General features: G+C 61.5%; 1 protein-coding gene across 1 annotated transcript in view; it reads right to left on the reverse strand.

Moving 5' to 3' along the window:
* Positions 1-324: 324 nt before the first annotated feature.
* Positions 325-24,557, reverse strand: part of Mn1 (MN1 proto-oncogene, transcriptional regulator) — a 40,041-nt gene continuing 15,808 nt past the window's right edge. The window contains exon 2 of the mRNA XM_047562423.1: positions 325-615. Within this exon, the coding sequence (XP_047418379.1) occupies positions 434-615 (182 nt within the window). The 3' untranslated portion in view covers positions 325-433. The remainder of the gene's footprint in view (positions 616-24,557) is intronic.

Here is a 24,557-nt window from a genome sequence, read left to right on the forward strand (position 1 = left end):
AGAATTAAAAAAAAAAAGAAAAGAAAAGCAACTCTTGTCTTATGACGAAAGAACAATACTTGGACATAGAAGCTTCCAGAAAAATCAAAGAGGTCCTCTAAAAGGGTGGACCAAGAATACAGAGAAACGGGGAAACGGGGAACACTAGCAGGCCAAAGCAAGAGTGGGCTAACTGTGGCGAGTTAACGTGGCGACAGCTTCTTTAAAAAAAAAAAGAAAAAATAATAACTTTTGGAGGTTTTTTTTCCACCCCTCCCGCCCCTTTAAATTAACCCTTTCGGGTCCGGGTGCCACGAAGCAGGTACCAACCCAGACGAGAAAAAAAAAAAAAAAAAAACCAACAGCCACTCAGCAATAGTGGCCCTTTCTTAACCGCGGGGTGGGGACAGGTTGGAGGAGGCGGAGGGCCTGGAGGGGGAGGGGCTCTCGTCGCTCAAGTGAGGGCGGCCACGAACGTCCCGAATCGGTTGGAGATGTCGGAGTGCAGGGACCGCCAGGTGGGCACGGAGGCTCGGGCCTTGGTGTCGCCCACGTCGTCCGTGCAGTGGACAGACAGGCACTGCAGGTGGCTGCCAGGCTGGGCAGCAGAGGCCTTGCTGGCGGGGAGGTCGTGAGCTGCAGAGGAAAAAGGGGGAGAGCGGTTAGTGGCGGTCTTGGCTCCAGGGGAGGGAGGCTGAGAAGAGAGGCTGTGGCCTCCCCTCAGGGCGAAGACGATCTGGGGGTCTAGAGATGCGTGGCTGGGAGGTCTCAGCCCTGCCCCGCTGTGGGGCCCTGGGTTCCCCCTTGGGAAGTAGAAATCGGCAAGAGAAACTCAGGATCCGCCCGCCTCTGCCTGACCGGCATCCTCAGAAGCTCAGACCGACCTCGGGAAGCTGGGAAGGTTTCCCCGGGGAGGGGCGTCTAACCTGGGCATTGAAGGATGTGTAGGAGTTTGCCGGGCACAGTAGAAGGGTGGGGGAGGCACCGCCCGTCCTCCTGCCCTCCAGACGGACATCTGCCCAGGCTTGATACGGGCCAGAAGCGTCTGGAGACACAGCCTACCTGCATAGGGACCCCGGGAGGAGCCAGCGGCCACCTCGACTTCACAGGGAAGAAACCGAGGCACAGGAAAAACACCTGCCCCGTCACACGGGGGAAAATAGCACCCTCCCCGGGGAGCAGACAGGACGGGGGACGTGCCTGTGGGCACCCAGCAGGGCACGGCCAGGGGCAGGGCAGCCTGCAGAGGGGGCGGGCAGGTGGGGGAGGCGCCTGGGCACCGCCTGTCTGGTTTAGCCTTCTGTCCTCCAGTTTACAGAGGAGGTACCGGCAGCCCAGAAAGGCACAGACACTTTCCTGGAGACACACAGCTCCAACCCAAAGGCTGAGAGACTCGGGGGCCAGCCCCACAGAGGGACCCGAGTCCAGGCCCCTCCTCTGGAAATGGAAATGTCCAACAGGTGCGCAGACCTCTACGCGGGGACCTGTCCACAACGCCCTTCCCGTGTACCAGGTGTTCTCAGAAACGTGAAGGGCTCTCCTCAGAAGGGCAGACTCCGAGGTCCTCAGACAGCGAAGACCGAGTCTGGACTCCCTACCAGGCCAGCACCAAAGCACCATCCCCAACTGCTGCGTGAGGGGACTTGGGGACCAGGGGTGAGGAAGACCCTCAACAAAAATCCCCTCGATTCCCTCCTCACAGACCCCCAAAGACCACAGGCCACCACACTATGTGTTAGACACGCTGGAGGCGGAGCCTGGAAACCATTCACACCTTAGTAAGAATTAGACCAGACGCACACAAGACCTGCAGGTTCTGAGGGTGAGTAGGGAAGAAATGGAGCGGAGTTTGGGGGGGACTTTGAATTTACTGTTGCCAAGTGACCACTGACCAGTGTTCACCAGGGTCCTCGGTTTTGGAGAGGGCAGATAACCTGCCCAAGGTCACACAGCCAGGAAGGGGCAGGAAGCTGGGTTTGACTGGAGGCTCACGCTGACGTTCTGCCTCAGGAGAGAGAAGGCTGGACGGGGGCGGGGGCCAGCGCGGCCGCAGGAGCACACCCAGATACTGACCTCCACGACCCGCCTGCGACCACACCAGGAGTCACCGCCACCAGGCCCGCCCTCTGGGATCAGGCAGGAGGCCTCCCGAGGAGCAGAGCCTCCCAGAGGGACGGGCCGCGGAGGCCGGGTGGTGACTCACTCACTGGGTTTGGGACCTGCGTGCTGGGAAGAGCCAGAGCTGGGGAGGAAGGCGCCTCCCCTCAGCCATCTATGAATAAGCCTTCACTGCGGACCTACTGTGTGCCAGGCACGCGCCCGCCCCGCGGCTCCAGGCAGAGACCAGACGCGCACAGTCAGTCGTCACCCTCCCCCTGAAGCTGATGAGGTCAGGAGGCAGTGCCAGGAGTCTCGGCTCCACTGCTGTGTGACAGGGCTCCACCACTGTCCCTCTCTGATCCTCAGTTTTCTTGCTACACGGTGGAGATGCCCTCGACCCCTTGGGGCCCCGTAACGGTCTGGTAGACGCAGAGGTCCCCAGGCGGGGCTGCTGGAACTGCCACTAGGATCTGGGAGGGGCAGGACGTCGGGGGGCCTGCAGCTCCCCGCTTCCTGGGCAGGAGCCTGGCGGATTTCCTGGAAGGGAAAACAGAGACTGCGCAGCTGGTGGAGCGGCAGGCACAGGGCACAGTGGGCCCTGGATCCCAGCGGGCCCTGGATCCCAGCGGGCCCTGGATCCCAGCATCGCTGACCTACGGCCACCCCGCCGCCTCGCGCCCCAACAGGAGTTTTACTCCAAGCATCACAAGATCCGCTTGGGGGGCGGGGAGCGTCTGCCAGGGACCCACGTGGTTCACACCCACTTTACAGATGAGAAGACCGAGGCACCAGCTCCCGACCCGCCTCCCCTGGTGGAATTTCCCCGGCGGCAGCCGGGAAGGAGGAGTCCAGGACTCTTCATGGCTTCCCCAGACCAAGCCAAATGACCAAACTGCCTACAACTGCACGCATTTCCAAATGCCAGAGGATCACTCTCCCCCGGGGTGGATTTCACGAGGGGGCGCCGGGCACCCCACAGAACAGGTCACATATTCCCTAACTCATCCCCCGGCACGCCCAGCAAGGGGGGATCCTTCTGCCCCACTTGGCTGGGGCTCAGAGAGGGTGAGACGCTGGCCCGACGTCACACAGCACGGGCCCGGGACTCCCCCGGCCTTGGCCTGGGATGAGGGAGAGCCGACCGCAGCCTGGTGGGAGGGGTTCCTACGGGAGGAAGTTGTTCCTGAGCTTTGACGACCCGGGCAGGACCAAACTCATCCTCCTGCGACTCATTCCGGCGGGGGACCCAACACGCCCTGGGACGGCAGCTCCCCAGGCGGCTGATAAATCAGTCCCAAGGAAGCCGCCTCAAGTCCCAGCCTGTCCCAGCCCGGGAGGGCCCTGCGTCCCCCAGCCTCAGGAAGACAGGTGGCCGTCCCCACACCAGCACCCAGAGAAACCCACCCCTGCCGCGGCCCTGGGGCTGGAGGGCGGCCCGGGAGCTGCTGGCGCCTGTGCCGGCAGACACCGCGGACCCAGTGGTCCTGCCACATGTCCACGTGGTCACGCTCGACTGGCTGCGGAGGGACAGGCAGGGTGGCACCCAGCGCCCTGCTGTGACAGGGCCCTCGTCCCCACTGGACAGACTGGAAGACTGAGGCACCCGGGGGCAGGTGGCCTGTGGTTCCTGTCCAGACCCGGGTCTGCTCATCTGTCACTCGGAGGTGGCGCTTTCCGGGGCCCAGCTCAGAGCAGCTTGGGCCCACCTAGGGGAAGAGCGGGTGGGTCCTAGAGGTGGCACCGCGCGGCCTCTGCCCCGCGGGCACACAGCCTGCAGGACCTCAGGCGGGTGGGGGCCGATGGCGATGCTGCCCAGCGCGGACAGCCTGGGGACAGCGGGCAGGACCGCCATTGGCCAGGACGGGCCACCCATGCCCCCTGCCTGTGATGAGCCCCAGGTCAGATGTCGCCTGACACATCTGGACCTGCAGTGGGGACAGTCACCTCCACCCAGGGGAGAGGACGGGAAGCAGGTGCCAGAAGGTGCTTGTGGAATAACCCGCGTCCCCATTTCTCCCACAGGGACCAGCGCAGCAGGGGCCTCTGTGCCCGTCCCCCTCTGGACCTGCCTCCAGGGAGGGCGCAACAGGCCACCCCGGGGATGAAGGCGCAGGGTCCAGGCGAAGCTGGGGAGGACAGGGACCCCCTGCCGGCCAGGACCCAGGGCGGGTGAGGGCGCGGGGCGGTGCCGCGGTCCCCGGGCCCTCGGTCTCCTACCTCACTCCTGGGGGCACCGCCCGCCAGGGATCCCGGGTCTTCTCTTTTCCAACTCATCACCCCCAGACCAGGTTTCGACTTGGGTGAGACACAGACGCCCGCATAGGGGTCGTGGTGTGGGTGGTGGCCAGCTGCCTCCAGGGTCCCCTCGGCCACCCTGCCACCCTGGGGCCCTCGGGCAGGGCATTTCTGGCCTAGCCACCTCGCGTCCCTCTGCCCACCAGTGCCCCTGGGTACTGGCCTGGGCCAGCTGCCTGCCCCGGTGTCCCGGGGTCCCGCCTGGCAGCTGCTGAGAGAATTAAGTGAGATAACCGAAGAATCAGCCTCCCAAACAGCCAGGGGTCAGACGGTCCCCATCCCTCAGCATCCCTCTGGAGGTGGCCAGGGCTGGAAGTGCCCTTTGGGGTGGTTTCTGCGACTGGGCGGGCGCCGGCAGAGCGGGAGTTAGAATCCCAGGGACATTTAACTGAGATATTATGTAAGCAGCAGCGTGGGCCTCGGGCACCGAGAGGCTGGATCCCAAGGGGCAGATCCAGTGTGGTTTTTCCTTTATGGGGACCTGGGAGGGGGTTTCTGTGACAGGTGTCGCTCAGCTGGGGCTGGGCTGCTGGGACCAGAAGCAAGGCCCCAGGCTCATAGTCACAGGGCGGGCCAGCTCCTCTCTGGGCCTCGTCCTGCAGCAGAAAGTCCCCGAGGCCACCACACACACACCTGTCCCCAGACCTTCACGATCCCTTCCTGCTCTCTGCTTCTGTCTTCCTCTGTGTACTGGGTGGGCTCCCGGAGACACCAACCAGAGACCGCTCTCCTGCTTACACCTTCCATGGCTCCCCACTGCCCTCAAGATAAAGTCGCAGGCTTTGCATGACCTCCCTCCTCCCCTCTGCTGACTCCTGCCATCCCACCTGGCTGCCAACCCGCGGTGGCGATGCTTCTCCAATGGCCCTGCTTCGAGGTACTGATGCCCCGCCCTCTGGAGCAGGCCCCGCCCCCGCTGCCACATCACCCCGCCCCTCTGGCACGTGGCCCCGCCCCCAGCCTGTGATGCAATGGGGCCCGGCTCTGCCCACCTGGCGGGAAGTGCTGTCCACGGAGGCCTGAGTCGGACCCCGCCCCCACAGGCCACCAAAGATGGAAAACACCCCGGGGTCAGATGACCCAGGTCTGATCTCAGTCCCCAGTGTCTCCCCAGCAGGTCAACCTCGGATTTCCCTCCCTGAGCCTCAGCTTTATCTTCCGGGAAATGGGGTCAGGGCGCCCCCAGCTCCTGGCCCGGTGACACCAGGTCGGGTGGCGCCCGGCACAGAGCAGGTGCTCAGGAAGCACTACCGGCCTTCCGAGGCCGAAGGCCCAGAGGCAGGCGGGTGCCGTTTGCTTCCTGCTGCGGGAGGGACCCAGGCCCTCCTGAGCCACGCCCCCAGCCGCAGGGCGAGGCTTTCAGCTGGACTCCGTCCCCAAGAACCCCCACTGTGGATGTGGGGGCCCTGAGCAGTCACCCCGAACCCAAACGAGTCCTGCAGCACCTGTAACCCTAAGGAGCACCCCACGTGGGCGCATCCCCGGGAACTCGAGCTCCTCCAAGGAGCAGGTTGGGGCCTGCTGTGTGACCTTAGGCAAGTCACCGCTCCTCTCTGGGCTGTTTGGTCTTCTCTGAAGTGACCGGGGGTGGGTGGCTGCACAGCCACCTATTCCTTTGGAGCAACGTGATTTCTCACTGGACGTAGGCAGGAGACTAGATCAGGAGCCCTCCCAAAGCGAGGGGCCCTGGGACATTTCCACCTGAGCCCAAGAGCACCCACAACCCAGGGATCAGGGACCAAGAGACAGTGGCCACAATCCTGAGTGACCCCCATTTGGGCATCTCGTCAGGGCCATGTAGGGCCCCTGGCAGGCCCAGGGGACTGGCCTTGCCTCCGCCCAGCCGGCCGCCCGGGTCCTGCCGGCTCTCGGCTCTTCCAGCCCCACGGGGCACTGCGCCCACAGAGGCAGAAGAGGGACGCTGGCCGCGTCTGCGCCGTCGCCCGCGAGTCCCAGCAGACCTGCGGGCAGGCTCAGCCCAGCGCCCCAGGTCCACCCGGCACCGCCCCCGTCACAGAGGAGGAAGCCGAGGCTCAGGGAGGAGATGCCACCAGCCGGTGTCTCCAGCAGAGCCAGGGCCACAGCCAGGGCTGTCTGATGACCAGCTGTGGGGCTCCATGACAGTCGCGTGGGAAAGGAAGATGTCCCTGGCCCAAGGGGCAGGACTCCATCCCTTGTTCCTAGGCAACGGCCCTTCCCATCAATCCCCTCTCTCTGTCTCTCTCTGTCTCTCTGTCTCTCTCTCTGTCTGTCTCTATCTCTCTTATCTCTGTCTCTCTCTGTCTCTCTGTCTCTCTCTGTCTCTGTCTGCCTGTCTGTCTCTGTCTCTGTCTCTATCTCTCTCTTTCTCTGTCTGTCTCTGTCTCTCTTATCTCTCTATCTCTCTCTGTCTCTGTCTGCCTGTCTGTCTCTCTGTCTCTGTCTCTGTCTGTCTCTGTCTCTCTTTCTCTCTGTCTCTGTCTCTCTTATCTCTCTATCTCTGTCTGTCTCTCTGTCTGTCTCTGTCTCTGTCTGCCTGCCTGTCTCTCTCTCTGTCTCTGTCTCTCTTGTCTCTCTGTCTCTGTCTCTCTCTTTCTGTCTCTGTCTCTGTCTGTCTCTGTCTCTGTCTCTTTCTGTCTCTGTCTCTGTCTCTCTTGTCTCTCTCTTTCTCTCTGTCTCTGTTTGTCCGTCTGTCTCTCTCTGTCTCTCTCTCTCTTTCTCTCTGTCTCTCTCTGTCTCTGTCCCTCTGGTCAACATGCCCCTTGCTCTGTGGACACGGGCCCCACGGCTCAGAGCTGGGACGGGAAGGAACCAGGGTGGGTGACCCTGCGGCTGGGGACCACCCTGCGTGCCCTCGATGGGCACAGAGCCCTGTCCGCACGCGGCGCGGGCCGGCCGGGTCGCCCTCTCCCGGGCGCAGGGCTGGCTGGACAGAGCCCCCTCCGCGGCTGCAGCGGCCCTGGCAGCTGGGTGCCCGCGGCTGGGCCAGGCTGGAGGCCCGGGAGATTAATCCGAGTTGACGGGCTGAGGGCAGCTGTCACTTACGTGGACAACTGGCCGAGGGCTCCGCAGAGGAGAAGCACCAAGGGCAAAGCGGGAGCTGGCCTCCAGAGCCGGGGGCGGGCGGACGCAGCAGGACGAGAGCCGGGGACCCGCCCCGGCCCCGGAGGAGAGGGCGGCTGAGGGCCACAGTCCACAGGGCCCAGAGGGCAGCCAGCCTCCTCGGGGCCCAGCGGCCTCCAGCCGTGCAGCCGGTGACCTGTGACGGAGGCCCACACACCCCAGAGCCACCCAGGGCCGCTGGCGAGCCGCGAGGGCCCAGGCGAGCCGGGGCCGCCCCTCCTGGCCGGAACCTTCCTCCCAACAGGGCAGGAGGGGCCGCTGCCCACCAGCCTCAGCGTCCCCTCCAGAAAACGGGGACAGAGGCAGCTCCATCTTCCTAGGACGAGGACGCGTTGATAATGCAGGCACGGTTCTGGGGGGGCCCAGTAAATGGTCGCAGCCACCCAGCATCGCCAGGACGATTCTATTTGAGACTCTGCAGCCCTGGGGACAGCCCAGCGCCTTCCCGGCTCTTCTCACACACGATTCGCCCCTGCAGTGTCAGACGCGCCGCTGAGCCGCCTTAGGCAGGACGCCGCACCTCTCTGAGCCTGGCATACTCGCGTGTGACTGGAGCAGCTCAGCACCCGGCCGGGGCCTCCCCGAGTTCCCAGGGTGCAGAGCGTGCTAAGGTGTCCAACAAAACCACCTGCCTTCACCAGGTTTCCAGCAACAGGACCCTGTGGCTTCCCGCCCACCCCAGGGAACACCAGACCCGCCAGGTCTGAATTCCACACAGCAGGTTTTCTAAGGGCCGACGTTTGGGGTGGAGGTTCTGGGAGCATCGACCTCGCTCTCTGTCCAGCGGCCAGCGTGGCTGTGGGATGTGGGCAGAGAGGTGACTGCCCTGCTGTGTCTCCAAGGAAGGGCTCTGCATGGGGGGCCAGCTGCGGGACAGTCACACGCTTTGGGGACAGAGGCCTGGCCTGGAACCCCCCCAGCGCTGGCAGGTGGGCTACCTGTGTCGGCCCCTCCACTCACGTTCCGTTTCCTCATCTGGAGAGGTTGGGTCACCCCTGCCCCGCCAGGAGCGTGGGGGGCAGAAGGTGCCCGGGGCTGGGGCGGCCCAGGGAGGGGTCCCCGTGCCGGCAAAGACGGCGCCGCTTGGGTAAGCACCACAACCAAACCTGCGCCCTGGCCGTGCCCCGGGCACTGGGCTCAGAGAGGTGACCCCAACCCAGCCCTGTCCCCGGGAGCTCCTGGGCCCAGATGAAAGGCATTCTGGGAAACACCTGCCCGGTGTCCGGGGAGACCTGGGGATCCAGGAGGACTTCGAGGCGTGTGCGGGGGTTACAGGCAAACGTGAAGCTTTGCAGGGGACAGAACAAGAGAAGGTAGTGTGACTTCAGAAGGCTAGCAAGAGGCCGACCCAGGGCCCACGGGTGGAAATAGGAGCAGAGGAAGCTGCGAAGCTCAGGTGGGGGCAGTCGTGGAAGGAGTTCTGAACTTGTTCCTGTGAGCAGTAGGGAGCCACAGCAGGCTTTGGAGCAGGGGTGGTGCACTGGGAATCTGTCCGAATTTACAAAAGGCTTGCACGACCTCGTTCGCTCTAGCTTTGGCGCAGGACATGCAAGGGACCCAGGGATCTCCATCTCTAAGCAAGTAAGACCAGACACCCCCACAGCCCACTTTGAATGGCACCCTGAGAAAGCCCCAGTCTGACTGCCAACCTGCAACTCACCGGGTTCTGTTCCCAGTCAGCCCTGTCGCGTCTCAGCTGGCGACCGCCACAAGAGACGCCACCTCTTTCCCTCACGTCCCTCCACACGGTGGGCGTGACCATCTGTCCCATGCATCGCATCAGCGAGCCCTCTCTGAGGGTACGGGGGGAGGCCCTGGGAGGGGTGCAGATGCAGCCCAGGTCACCCGACAGTGACAGACAGGTCGAGGGACCGCCACCTGACCTGTGTTTAGTCTCCTCATCCATGAAATGAGATCGCAGGCCCACGGGGCAGGGCTGGGGTCTGAGTGACATGAGACCATCGGCAATGACAGATATCGACCGCAGCTGACATCGGGCCAGGGTCCGTTCCGTCCCACTCGCTGATCCCCTGCCGTGACCCCAGAGGGCCCCACTTCCCAGGTGAAGAACCCGCGAGAGTCAGCAGGCCCCAACACACACGGCCCGGCTGGCCCACCGCCTGCTTTGGCAAATAAAGTTTTATTGGCAAAAGGCCACGCTCCTGTGTTTGCATTTTGTTTACGGCTGTTTCTGCCCAGCTGAGGCAGAGACCCAACGTATCCGTCAGGGCCTTTCAGAGAAATCACGGTTATGCGACTCTCTGAGCATCACCGTCAGGCTGTGTGAATCTCTGCTACAGAGAAGGTCAGCTGAGCCCTGTGCCTGATTTAGAGGCGGTCACGTGCCCATGTTCACCTAAGGAGGAAGTAGTAGCCAGGCACCCAGCAGGTGCTTAATACATGCTCCTGATCTGGGAAGATTTGCATGACCCTTAGGGAACAAGGAAGGTCCTTCTTGGGCTTCACTGAAAACCTTCCTGACCTCCGACTTAAAAATCCATAAATTAGTAAATGTGGGGGGGATGGTGTAAAAATCTCTTAAATAATAATAATGCCCAGACGTGGCACAGTGATCCTGCCACATGGGGCCACAGGAGGCAGGTCCTTAGGGGCCCCCATGGAGCTCCAGGGCCCAGGCAGGGAAATAGCAGTGTGGAGACTGACAGGCTGGGCAGGCCTGGGTGATCCCAGGGGCAGCCTGTGACGCCCACGGTTGAGCTTACTTATCGTCTCAAGAGTCCTATAAGGGCCAAGGCCATGCAGCTGGCGAGGGGCAGGGCTGGATTTGAACCTGGGTCCACATGAGTCTAGAGCCCACCTGTGTTGTTTGTTTTGTTTTGTTGTGGTGCTGGGGACTGAACCCAAGGCCTTGTGGTTGCAAGGCAAGCACTCTACCAACTGAGCTATCTCCCCAGCCCCCACCTGTGTGTTTTTAACCAGTCCCTGGTTCTGCCTGCCCTGGAGAAGAGAGATGGGTGGAGCGGTTGCAGCTGTTCTGGGCTTAGAAGAAGCTGGCTGGCAGCATCAGTCACAACAAAGGGGATCGAAGCCCCTGGGCTGCCTGTGTTGGGACACCTGTTCTCAGCCTCTCCCCGGGTTTCTGGGGACAGATATACCGCTATAAAAATCCCCAACTCATCAGACTGAGCTCTCCTCTCCAGCTTCAGGAGACCAGAATGCAGTGCTGTGTGACTTCAGGAGCATCGCTTGCCCTCTCTGAGCTGCCATCCTCTTTATAAGTGCCAGGAGATCTGATTGCCAGGATTGTGACTCCATGACCCGAAGAGGCCACCTGAGTAGGTGTTCCCCACCCCAAATTCTCTCTTGTGGACTGCTGGGAAATGTTCACTAATCTCTGCCCTGGGGTGGGGGGGGGGAGGATTGCGAGGTGCTGATTGGCTGGGCTGCCAGAGCTCCTGCTGGGCCAGCCCCGCCCCGTGTCGGGGAGCTTCTGGCATCGACCTGGAAAGGTGGGGTGCGGGCTCCAGAGGCCTCGGTGCGCCTCAGGCAGGGCGTGTGGGAAGAGGCGGCGCAGGCGCAGGGGCGGCGGGTGCGGGTGCGTGACTAAGTCAGCCCCGCCTCACCCCCGCGCATCCTCCCGGCCGGCACCCGGCACCCGGCACCCACAGGCTCCGCCTGCAAGGGTTTTCTGCACCTGGCTTGTGTCTCTGGGATGGAGAAGGAGGGTTAAGACCCAGGACTCCCGGCCCAGGGCAGAGGTCACGACCGTCCCTGGGGTCAAAGCAGAACCACAGCCTAGAGGACCAGGCTGGTGGGGGCTCTCCCCAGAGGGTCAGCAGCACGCTGTCACCAAGGGCCGGCACACTTCCACAGCCCTTCCTTCACCGGGACCACCAAGATCCCTCCTCCATCACCTGGCTAACTCTTGGGGTCCTCCTGCCTGGGGACGTCTCTCCAGGCCCCTCTTCCAAACACTTCATGTTAACCCTGACTTCTGGCCGTCCCAAGGTCTGCCACAGCCCCGACAAGAGGAGCTCCTTGAAGTGAAGGGCTTTGTCCCCCCTGATCCCCCTGGGGGCCTGGCACCCGGCACATGGTACCTCGATTCCCAGGGACAGGAACAAACCCTAAGGAATCTCTCAAATGGCAAAGGCTCAAACCTGGGCCTCCAGACAGATCCAAACAGGAACTTCCAAGGTGACAATAATACAGGGCCTCTCTGGGAGGTTTGCCCACTCGGTCTCCCCGAAACTGACCAAGACTGACAGGCATATCCACGCCCTTTCCAGAACCCCAACCTGGCCAGCAGCCTTCCTGCGAAATCTGGACGTCAGAATTCTCCGGGTTCAGTGGAGACCCTGTCGGTGGGCGAAGAGACCAGAAGACCGAGGCATCTTTAGAGGACAGCAAAGCCCAGTCGACCCTTGGCGTGAGCCAAAAATGCCAGCAACTTCTTTCCGCCAGGAAGGCCCCTCTCCCAACTGACACCCCGACCCCGCCCTGGGACGGGGACCCCTGGGATAACATCTGGGGTGCCTCTTGAGTTGATTCCAGGTGTGAGCATCAGTTCAATGACCCTCCAGGCCCTGGCGCCATCTCTGGGCAGGATGGGGCTGGGTGGGGCCTTGGTTGGGTTTTGGTTCTGATGTTGTTGGAGAGAATTGGAGCTCGTCCTTTCCTGGGTTTAACCACAACCCGGACGTTATCACAAGCGTCTCTCCCTCGAGGGCGGGGCTGCTGTTCCTTTTTAAAGGTTCAGGGAGGTGGAAGACTCCCCCAACACCACACAGCAAGGGAACCGCTGACTCAAGATACAGCCACGTCAATTTCCAAAGCCCCTCCTTTTGTTCCACATCAGAAACAGCGACAGGGTTTAGGTGGGAGAGAGGAAGGAAAAAATAAAGCACGTTCCCGATGTCCTAAAGGAACCTCCCGGCCTCCCCTCTCAGCCTGCCCACTCTGCACCTGGGACACCTGCGGTCCCCGGGGATGAGAACCACACACGTGTCCTCTGAAGGTGACATGTGACCCAGGCCAGGCCTCACACGCACGCGCTTGGAGCGCAGGGAGCCAGGCCCCTCCCAGGGAGGCCTGTGGTGTTGGAGAGACTGCGCAGAGCCCGCCCACCTGAGCAGAGCCTGCCCACCTGCAGAGCCCGCCCACCCGAGCAGAGCCCGCCCACTTACACAGAACCCGCCCATCTGCAGAGCCCCTCCACTTACACAGAACCCGCCCATCTGCAGAGCCCCCCCACTTACACAGAGCCCGACCACCTGAGCAGAGCCTGCCCACCTGCAGAGCCCGCCCACTTACACAGAACCCGCCCATCTGCAGAGCCCCCCCACTTACAGAGCCCGACCACCTGAGCAGAGCCTGCCCACCTGCAGAGCCCGCCCACTTACACAGAACCCGCCCATCTGCAGAGCCCGCCCACCTGAGCAGAGCCCCCTTTACACAGAGCCCGCCCACCTGAGCAGAGCCCGCCCACCTGAGCAGAGCCTGCCCGCCTGCAGAGCCCGCCCACCTGCAGAGCCCCCGCCCACCCGAGTAGAGCCCGCCCACTTACACAGAGCCCGCCCACTTACACAGAGCCCGCCCACCTACCCAGAGCCCGCCCAGCTGGGCAACACCCCTGCTGAGGCTTCAGAGAGCTGTCTCTGTTGCCAAGCAACAGGCTCCCATCCGAGGACCCACCCAGTCAGTGATCCTGGAAACCCCTACAAGCCAGATGCTCTCTAAATCCAGAACTGGGATGTCCAACGAGGCCGTCTCTAGCACGCGCGTGGCTTTTACATTTTTAAATGAAATAAGGTTTAAATCAACCCCTTGCTCATGAACAACTACATTTCAAGAGTTTGACAGCTGCATGTGACCAGAGGACACCGACCTGGGAAGGGCAGATAGAGGACATTTCTACAGTCGGGGAAAGGTCTACGGGATGCGTTGGTCTAGAACAATCGTCCACCCCGCCTCTCCCAATCTGCATCAGTGCTGCCGCGACCATGCGCTTTCTTACAAAAGGCAAACGCCATCATTGTCAAGTAGGAAGGTCCCATGGATGCAGGTCCATCGCGGGTTGGGAGGAACCACAAGGATTTGTTTTCCAGGATTATGGACCACATGAAATGCCCAGCAAAACGCATGCTTTTCCTGGTGCCCACAGCAGACATTGCTAAACAACGCGGCCCAGCCTCCGCCTAGAACCTGGGCCAGCCTCAGGGCCCTTCTCAACACAGTGCTACAGTGGCCAGGACGGAGCAACCCAGAGGAGCCCTTGACTGTTGAATCTGTCATCTGACCTGGTTCCAATCACAGGGAGGAGAAATTGAGACCCAGTGAAACAAAGTGACCTGCCAGCATGATGGGTCAAGGCTCGGCCAGGACGAAAACTCCCGCCTGCTGCCCCCCCAACACCCCCAAGTCCTCTCTAGCCAGCACGGCACGTGGACCCAGGAGCCTTTGCTGCAAGATAGTGCAAACCCTGGCTGGGTATAAGGGGATTCTGGAATCCCCAGAAGGCTGATGGGGAGAGATTCTCAGCACCCGCCTGGTCAGCACCCAGAGTCAGAGAGTCCAACAGACCGGGCGATGAAGGGCGGCATTCCCAGATGCAGAAACTGACACTCAGGGAAGCGGGTATGGACTCCCACTTTCCAACACTCGAATTGCCAGAGAGACCCGAGCCCTCCCCAGCAGGCCCTGGGCAAGCGAGAACCCAGCGGGTTCAGGCCCCACCCCTTTCTTTTCCAGCCTGTGATCTTGCACAAAGACACGCCCCCTCCTAGGCACCCCGCGGCCTGGGGACACTCTCTTGCATGATCAGGTCGGGGTTAGGAAGTGGTGACAGAGACACTCGAGTCTGAAAAGCCCCAAATATTCACCGTCTGACCCTTGACAGAAAGTCTGGCAACCCTTGCACTGAATGGTCACCATTACCCCCATTTTACAGCTAAGAAACACTGAGGCTGAGGGACGGAGGGATTCGGGCAGGCCCACGGCGAGGGGTGGGGTGGCTGGTGGCTAGGCTCAACCTTGGGTTCCAGAGCTGGAGATCCAGTGCTGGGACCTCTCAGAGGCCGGGGACCGAGATCCAGGCCACTCGCAGAAAGGACTAAGTCCAGCACCATATGCTGAGTCCCTCGGATACTAAGGACAGAGGAAAGGGGCTGCCAGGTCCCAGAGCCGCCCGCCCGAGAGCTCTCTGCCTCGGGTTTGAGCCCGGGATGGGGCTCTGGGTCAGGATGCCCGGGCCCCCGGCAGCGGCCCTGCAGTGGCCCGTGGACGCCCCCTCCGCCCGCGTTCACCGCACCGCCTGGCTGGGCCTCGGCAGAGAAATTGCCCAAGACTAATTACAAGGAAGATTTAATTTTGTGATGGGTAATGACATGCAATGGATCCAGCGTCTACCTGGAGCACTTCCTGTCCTGCTCTGGAGGGAGCCTGGGGAAACTCAGGCGTTCCCGGATCAGGGAGAAGGCTGGGAGGTGGGCAGCCATCAAAGTCACCAGGTCCTGAGAACGGCTGACACTGAGGCAGCGCCAACTTTATGCCTAGGGGCAATGGTGCGCGGCTTAACCCGCCACTCAACCTCAGGGCGGCTCTGCGGGTCCAGAGGTCGGTCGGTGGCACCGAGAACAGGGCCTCTGTGGTCAGAGCCGGGCTCTGGTGGAAGCCCCGCTTGGTCATTTCCTAGTGACATGATGGTGGACAAGCCAGCTCACCTCTTGGGTCTCAGTTTTCTCACCTGTCAAATGGGAATAAGGAGAGGAAACATCCCCAGAAGTTCCAAGGAGTCGACAGCCGGATAGAGCTCAGCATCCTCGGGGATGCTGGTGGGCGAGTCTCCAGCCTCCACTGGTCCCCGCTGGAGGCTGGAGGGAGGGACAATCAGGGGAAGGGTCTGGGGAAGGCCTGACGTTCTCAGCCTGGGGAGACCCCACACACAGACTCTCTGAGCCAAGAAGCACACACAAGGCCCCGAACAGGCCAGGAAACCCGGGCCGCCCCTCCCAGACTCCAGCCCCCCACCCTGCCCTCCAGGAGCCCCATGTGGGGACAAGGGCTCCCCGGGGGCACTGAGAAGAAAAGGGGGCCCCTCTCTCCCAGCTGCTGTTGCTGCCAGCCTCGCCGAGGCCCGAGGGGGGCCCAGAGCCACTCTGAAAGGCGGCCGGGCGCCGGGGGGCTCATTCAGCTGTTTTCGGGTGGCTCCAATGAGTTCATTTTACCGCGACAGAATATTAAACAGCTCCTGGGGAAACAGATGCTGAGCTTTGGTTTCAGAGCGAGGGAGAAGGAGGCCGCGGGCCAGCCAGGGGAGGACTCCCGCTCCAAGCCCGCGTCGTCCAGGCGACCAACGACCCAGAGCATCCTGCAGCCGCCGGCCGCTCGGCTCCACGCAGGCCTCAGAGCTGGCCAGGAGGCAGGGCCTCCCCAGCACCCATTTTACAGAAGGGGAAACTGAGGCCCAGGGAGCCAGGGGCCTCTCCGAAGGCTGCAGGATCCCATCCCAAACCCCCACTGGTTGCCTTGGTCTGGTAGGGACCTGACACACCATGAACAGACCTGGAGCCACAAAGGGGCCAGCTCCCCGGGGCTCGGACCCCCACCCTCAGCACCAAGAGGCACCCACTTCCCACTAGTCTGATGAGAACCGTCTCTGAGGAGCGTGATTCAAAGCCAGCCTCAGCCACAGCGAGGTGCCAAGCAACTCAGTGAGACCTGTCTAAATAAAACACAAAACCGGCTGGGGAGGGGGCTCCGTGCCCGAGAGCCCCCGAGTTCAATCCCCAGGGCCCACGCCCCAAAACAGAACCGTCCTGAGCCCCGAGTGGCCCCTGGAGGCTGTGAACCCTGTCCGGACAAAGTCGCCTCTTGGAAGCCTCACCAAGGCCTCCCGTTCCAGATGGGGAAACTGAGGCCTAACCGGCGGGAGGATCCCAAAGCAACTGCTGCCCAGTTCAGGACAAAGCAGCGAAGCAAACCGCCCCCTCCGCCCCTCCAGGCTGAGTTCAGACTCAGCCCCGGCTGCCAAGGAAGCTGTACTTCCTCCCCACCCCCGGAGCACAGAGAGGTCGAGTAACCTGCCGGGCGATGCACAGTCCCCGGTCAGAGGCCTAACCCTTGAGCTGGGCTGCAGCAGAGCTCTCTCTAGCTCCTTCTGGGGACCCTCACAGCCCCAGGTATCCACAGAGGTGCCGATCACAACAGGGACTTCTTCCCTGGGGCCCTTTGTTAATACTGACATTTCCTTCCTTTCCCCACAGTTAAGGTGTGCGGAAGCTCCGGGGTGGGACTCACCGCCCATAGAGCTTCCCGTGAGGCGCAGGGTCTTCGAGGCCAGGAAAGTGATCAGTAGGGAGGGCCCGCCCTGCAGCACCTGGCTGACCCGCCCACGGAGACCCCGCACCCTGAGCTGTGAGCTGCTGCTCCTGCCGCAGGGTCCCCGTGCCAGGGGCAGCCTGGCCCGGCGGCCAACAGAAGGAGGGAGCAGGTCTGGCTTTGCCACCTGCCGCCACGCCCACAGGCCGTCCCCTCCATCTCGCCCGTAACGGAGGTCCCCTGCTTCCCAGGGGCACCAGGATCCCGCGGGTGACACCGGACAGCCCTGCCCCCTCCACCGCCACAGAACAGCGTGGGCGTCTGGAAGCCACTCTGACCTCAGGCTTCTCCTCTCCCTGGATCTGGGGGCTCAGATACGCAGGAACCAGGGGTGCAGACCCGGGAAACCCCCGATTCCACCCTACCCGCTTCCGGCTGGCGGAGCAGGACCCCGTTTTCCCGTCTGTAAATCTGAACGTCCCTTGAGCTGCCGATGGGGCCAGGCTTGTGTCTGAACGGGTGACATCGCCACCCTGGTCTCTAACTGGCTCTGGATGGTCCAAGGGACCAGAAAAAATCCAAGAGGGCTCCTCCTAGGGAAGGCGGCGGCGCGAGGTCAGTTTTCAGTCTAACACCTAAAAAGGGGACCCCGGCGACAGGGTCCCCAGACTCCTGGGAAGAGCAGGAAAAAAGGCCCTGTGCACCCCGCAGGCAGGCGCCGGCCTCCGAAGGGTTAAGTGCAGCTCTGGTCTCTGGAAGGGGACAGGCAGCAGCTGAGGTGGCCCCGGCCCCTGCCCCCTCCGCCTGAGGACTGACCCCTGACATTTCCACTCCTGCCTGCACTTGCATTTAAAAAAGGGACGGGAAAAAAATGGAACCTTTGCACAAAGACAAACAGGTTGGGGAGAAGGAGGGGCGGCCACGGAGGGAGGGGCCGCAGTTCCTTTAGCACAGTTCAGTTCACCGGGAAAAAAAACGCAGAGAAAGCCCTAGAAGGGAGGCAGAGGGCTAACGGGTGAATTAGAAGGTGGCAGACAAGCTCCCAGCACCCACGGGCTGATTAATTAACCCTGAAAGGGGTCCCTCTGCCAGCCGTCCTGGGGAGGCCCCTGGGGGGTTCGCTCAGAGGTCCCAGGGGGGCTCGATCCCGTCTCGAGGACACGCCGTCGTTAAAGCCGAGGATGATAAGGAATTTATCAAATGAGATTTACGCAGGGAAAACCCTAATTAAGAGGTTAGTCTCCGGCTTAATTACCTTCCAACCCAGGCAGGACAGGCAGATGGATCTTTCAGTCTGACCTCATTAAAAAATAATAATAACCAAAGAGAACACAGAGGAAAATCCACCGTCCGCCACGCGGCCCGCCAGATTGAGGGTGGAGGTGGCGGGGGACACTTCTTCACAGAGGGGACGGGGCCGGCCTGACCCAGAATCTGGGCAGGGCTCTTGGGCTCTGGATGCGCGCTTGCCTCTGCCCGGCCCCTCCGGCCCTGGAGGCTGGGGAGCCAGAGAAGACTCTGGAAGCGCGTCCCCCACCCAGGCCAGCACCACCGACCAGACCGAAGGACCCCACGTCCGGTCGTCGGGGCTTAAAAATGGATTTTGTTTCAGAAAGAGAATGAGGGGGACCCCAAAGGACCCGGCCTGCAGACTGTTCCAGACACAAGAGGGACGTGCAGAAAAGTTCTGGCCGGGTCTTTCAGGCGAATGGAGGGACCCCACCCTGGACCCTTCCTCGGGGGGCACGGAGTCCTGCTTCCCAGCATCCTCTTGGCATCCCCCACTGGAGATGGACCACGGAGGTGGAGAATCACAAGAGGTTTTTTCTTTTTCTTTTTTTTCCTCTAAAACAAAATCCAAGAAGAAACCTCCAATCCCACGGCACTTGCTCACCCCGGCACAGACTTGGGGAGAAGCCCAAGAAGAAGAAAAGCCAGTTGGGCGCAGGGGGCTCACGCCTGTCATCCCAGCAGGTTGGGAGGCTGAGGCAGGAGGATCAAAAATTCAAGGCCAGCCTCAGCAACTCAGCGAGACCCTGTCTCCAAATAAAATATTTTAAACGGGCTGGGGAGGTGGCTCAGCGGTTCAGCAGCCCTTGGTCCAATCCCTGGGACCAAGAAAGAAGAAGAAGAAGCAGCAGAAGAAAAGCCAGGCAGGTCCCGTCTCTCCAGCCTCTCCAGCCTCTCCAGCCTCGGCGACCCAGGCCTCCGAGGAGGCAGGTCTCGCCCTTGGGGCGTCCTCGAGGCCAGCTGCACGGGCTTTGTCTTACAACGGTCCATGGAGAACGAGGTCCACCTACCGCCCTGTAACTGTGGCCACCAGGATGTTTTAAGAGGTTCTCTGGCACAGCAAGGGGCTCCATTCCCAGCCCCACCCAGCAGCCATTGCCACCCCGGGATTGAGACCTGCAGGCGTCACCGAGGATGCCCAGCTCCTGCCTCAGGCTGGGCCTCTTGCAGATGTGGCCTCAAGAACCTCCAGCAGGTGGGCACGGTGGCCCGCGCCTGTCGACTCAGCGGTTCTGGAGGCTGAGGCAGGAGGATGGCGAGTTCCAAGCCAGCCTCAGCCACAGCGAGGCCCTAAGCCACTCAGTGAGACCCTGTCTCTAAATAAAATCAAAACGGGGCTGGGGAGGGGGCTCAGGGGTGGAGTGTCCCCGAGGTCAATCCCTGGTACCAAAAAAAAGAACCCCCAGCTTTCTGGGGGGCTTCCCTGGCAGGTGCAGGGACCCCCCAAACCAGGCACAGCTCCTGCCGCCCACAGAAAGCCCTCCCCTGGAGCCCCGTGCCCCTGCCCGGGAGCAGGACAGCAGGTGGGTCACTAACTAGTGGCGTTGGTGACGTGCCAGGTGCAGGGCCAGGCGCCTTCATTATCCCCTTAATCCTCCCCCTGCCCAGAATCACGGCTGAGGAGACGGAGGCCTGGGGTGGCCGGGGGGTCACCAGCAGGAGGTGGCCGCCTGCTGTCCTCGTCCCCGACGTCCAGGACGCAGAGCCAAGCACGACGGCCAGCCGTCAGGCGACTCACGTAGGGGTCCCCGGGACGGGCTCTGACCCCGGCCTGCCCCGCTGGAGTGGGACGGCGGCCACACCCCAGGCCACAGTGACCACAGAGGAGGGCGGGTCCCAGGCCTGAGCCCGCCCCTGCAGCCCCGGCCTCGGTGGCCGTGCCCAGGGTCCCTGGGACCCGGCAGGACAGGCCCCTGGGCTCCCTGCAGATCCGGGCTGCGGCCCCACTCCTGACCACAGGACCCTTGAAGCTGCCCAGATGAAGCCACGGACGGACCAGAGACCCCGGCTCCCCAGTCCCACCGCGCCGTCCACCCGTCACCTGGGACAAGCAAACGGCAAACACTTGGCAGCCAAGGGCCTGGCTGGCCACTGCCGGGAGGGGCAGGGGGTCCGGAGCCAGGTCCTCACAGGCGCCGTGGTGGGCATGGTACCCTGCCTCCCTGCAGCTGGTGACCTTCCGACACTCACGTTGCGTCTCGGAGCCTCGGTTTCCTCATCTGTGAGGTGGGGCCTGGCCTGAGCGCCACTGACCACAGCCTGCTGGGGTCTCTCTGCCGCCCGAGAGCCAGGAAGGAAGAGCTCAGAGAAGCTTCTGGAAGGCGGACATCAGGTCTGGGTCGCCCAAGGTGCAGCCTGCAGGCCTCTGTGGGCTGGCCCTGCCGGGGCCTAGGCGTCCCCGCCGGGATGGCGCCTGCCAGGCCTGCAAAGCAATGCCTGGGGACAGGAGGACACAGAGTCCCCCAGACAGGGACACAGACTGCCACCTGCCCAGCTCAGGCAGAAGTGGGGCACCCCTCACCTCCCCGCCCCGTCTGTGGCAGACTGAGCCCCTCATCTTGAGGGCTGGTGGGGACGTGCCCTGCCCTAACTTGGAGGGGCCGGGCCCCAGGGAGGGAAAACCCTCTCCCCTGGACACTGTGGAAGGGGCGGAACCACCGTTAATCTCACATCTACTATGTGCCACCGGTCCCCCGCTTCCTGGCTGCCGTCCGCCACACTCAGAATCAAAGCCGAGCTGCTGACCTGACTGGCGGTGCCTACGAGGGCTGCCTGCCTGACTCTCTCTCCCTGAACAGCACCCCATCTTTGTTCCCGGAACAGACCGGCTCAGTCCTGCCTCAGGGCCCCCCGCACCTGCTGTTCCCTTCCCTCACACCCTTCCCGCCCGGCTCCACACGGCAGGCTCCAGGGTGAAGAGCTGGGAACCTGGCCATCCGGGCAGGGCCAACATCACCTTGGAAGCCTGAAGTCGGCCCGATGGGGGGATCTGCCCCTGGGGACCGCACTACAGGCGGGGCTTTTATTTCCTCCCCCAGAGAGCCGGCTGTGCAGCGGTTACCAGAACCCCTGAGTACCCTCCCCACCATTCACACCCACAGAGACCCGGTGCCCTGCCTGCCCGCCCCTGCCCGACGGTGACATGGACCTTGGCTGCTGTCTGTCTGTCCGTCTGTCCCTCCCGGTGAGAGCAGGGGCTTGGTCTCTGGCTCCCTCGCCCCACAGAGGAGCTTCCTGCGTGTCTGTCGGCTGAACGAGCCGCTCTTCCCACCAGACTCCACGACCAGATCTTGAATATTATTTCCAGTCTAACCCCCAACGCTCTCTGGAGCTGGGGGCTTCTCGACGCCGGCCTCAGGGCTCTTCGGGTCTGGAGGGTTCCTTGTCGAGGGGACGGTAAGGACAGACCTGGGCATCATGGGAGAGCAAGCAGCACCTGGGTCTCCAACCAAAAGATGCCAGAAGCAACTCTCTGAGAAATCACAGGGATTTTTAACTGTTTTGCAGGGAAAGCAACCGGGGCTCAGAGAAGTGAATCCACTGGCCCAAGGTCACACAGCAGAGCTAAGATTCAAACCCGGGCCTGCCTGACTCGGAAAACCTCCGGATCTGACCAAGGCAGGGAGGCTCACTCTCAACCCCTCTCCCCTCCCTCTCACTGGCTCTCTCGGATCAGTCCAAGCCGTCGGGGTCCCCGAGTCCCCCGCCCGGGGCCAGGCACAGGGGCCGTGTTTTCCGACCGCAGCTCCCAGACTGTTCAAGCCGAGGGCCGGCTCTCCTGAGCTCTTTTAAACACAGGCAGAAGGAAAGCACCCAGGGCCACCCCATCCCCGCGACCCTGCCTGTCTGCCCCCAATAAGGAGGAACGTCATACCAGCGGTCCCCTGCCCCCCAGGGCCACGTGCCAGGTCAACAGCCAGGCTGTAGGGAGGGTGGACTTGTGCAGCATCCCCTGTCCTGAGCAAGGCCCTGGGGCCAGGTTCCACGTACGAAACACCTGGCATACAGTAGGTGGTCAATAAAGGCTGGTGCTGGCCTTATACTTGTGTCGTGCTGGGCAGGCTTTGGAATATCAACTCACATCACTATTAATTCAGTGGATCCTCCTGTTCCCATGAGATAAGAACTATTATTATCCTCTTTTACCAGGGAAGAACGGGAGACACAGAGAGGTTAAGTAACCTGCCCAAGGTCACACAGCTAGGAAGGCGAGTGGCTGGGGTTTGAACCCAGGTGGGCTGGCTCCAGAACCTGTGCTCTTAATCACGTTATTATAATGCTGGCTACAGTCTCCAATCCTCCTAAGAGACTCCCCGACCCACAGTAAGGAAATCAAGCTGAAGCGGCTCATCAAAGGCCGCACAGCTCATAGGAGTGAGAAGACCAGGCCTGAGACCCAGAGCCCTCTGGCGGGATGTGGTGCTGTCAAGGTTTCCCCAAGGTCAAGAATCATCTGCAGGATGAAGGGGGATGAATGCTGCCTCCATCTGCAGCTGTGAGTCATGACACGTTCCAAAAGGCTGAGAAACTTCTGGTTAAAAGAGAACTGGCTCTGGTCCGCACCAAGCTGAGCCAGGCGAAATCAGATCCTACCTTCCCAGGGAGGGGGGTGGGGTCAAGAAGCAGGAGAAGGTCAAAGCCAAGAGCACCCTGACCCGGTCCTCTCTTTGCAGCAATGCTGTGTGGCCTTAGTGGAGTTGCCTGCCCTCTCTGGGCCTTAGCTTTCTCGGCTGGAAAATGTTGCGTGGAAGAGCACAAACACGGAAGAAGAGCTTTCCGGTTTTGGAAAAGTTGCCTAAACTTTCACCCGAGCGCCATTTTGACTGAGAACCATGAGCAGGGATTCAGGATGCCCCTCGCCTACAGCACTTTCAAGTCCAAAGACCTGAGCTGCCAAAAGACTCCACATCCACACACCCGGGCAGGGGAAACTGGGTCAGCAGACACTGGTCCGGCCATCTCCCAAAGACTTTCCAGGACGCTCCGCCACAAGCTCCTGCCAGGCCGAGAGCAGCCGGCCTTCTAAGAAGTTCTGAATTTCCACTCCTCCCAGACTGACCACGTAGGCAGGCCCTGGGGTGGGGGCACCCACAGAGCTGCCCCGTGGTGGGTACCTGCAGGACCACAGCAGCCCCTTCCCCAGCTGTCACGTAAAGGAGGGCAGGACAGGGGCTCCGGGGACAGGCAAACACACCCAGAGGATCATGGGAACGCCCCAGACAGAGGGGAGCCGGCACCTAACGGACAGCTCAGATTTCAGGACCAGTTTGTCTATTTGTTAACACTCCCAAACATCCCCAAGCCCACCACAGGTACAAGAAGGGCAAACCCGGCTGTGGCAAAGACCAGTGTCAGTGTGGACAGTGGAGGCTAGAACCTCCATTGCCAGCCTCCAGACCACCCTACCCTCAAAACTCCCGGACAGAGTCGGCAGGGAAGGGACCTGGGCCACCCCCGGACACCGGTTTCTGCTGGCTTCAAAACAGATCAATTTGACTCTAAAGTTTAAAATGAAACATATTTCTGTTTGGGAAAAGAATTTCATTAGGGGGAAAATATAATATAAAAATACCCATTTAGAAAGAATGTGCTATTAATTCTTAGCACTTTATGCAGAAGGGAAAATTGCTTTTTTATCTAAATGGTTTTTCTGCATAAGCCATTTACAATCTTCTTTGACTCTCTGTAATAGGCCCTGCGACCATTAGTACCAGGACAACCAGGCTCAGGGCTGAAATCACCCTCCAACCCACTTCCCACGGAAGCCCTGGACGCTCGCCGCCACTGGACCTCGGCAAACAGGACCTTTTTTAAGGAAGAAATAAATATTGCTGGGGTGGGGAGGGGGAATTGCTGGTGAGGAAGGAGAAGACAAGATGTTTTAAGTTAAGAGTAAATGTCCAGGGCTGGGTGTGGTTGCGCACACCGGTCATCCCAGCAGCTCGGGAGGCTGAGGCAGGAGGATTGCAAGTTCAAAGTCAGCCTCAGCAACTTTGTGAGGCTCTAAGCAACTCAGTGAGACCCTGTCTCTAAATAAAAAATAATAAGGGCTGGGGAGGTGGCTCAGTGGTTAGGCAGCCTTGGGCTCAATCCCTGGTACCCTGGGTCCCTTGAGCCGGCCGGGAACCCCAGTCTCTTTTGGGCGGTGAGGTGGTAACCCTCTGACCCCCCCTCACGCAGGTAGCCGTGTGGGCCTTCCACGCAGGCGCACCGTGGGCTTCCATCCAACAGGCAAAGAGCGAAATCCTGGATATCCAAACAAACTATTTTTAAACTCGAAAGCAAGCACCCCAAGAGAACAGGACAGCTATTTTCCCATTAAACCCAGTTCCTCTCGGGCGGGAAAGCAAGAGCGATCTCCAAGTATCCACACGCAGGATCTGGTGCAGTGACCTCTGCCATTCTTAAGGACAGAAAAGGGAGAAGGAGATAAAAACCTGTCCAAGGAGACGGAAAGTCGCAGGAGGGGACGAGGCAGGCCAGCCGTGGCTGACATTCCCACCAAGTCCTCT

The sequence above is a fragment of the Sciurus carolinensis genome, chromosome 8 (genome assembly GCF_902686445.1).
Source record: "Sciurus carolinensis chromosome 8, mSciCar1.2, whole genome shotgun sequence".
NCBI lineage: Eukaryota > Metazoa > Chordata > Mammalia > Rodentia > Sciuridae > Sciurus > Sciurus carolinensis.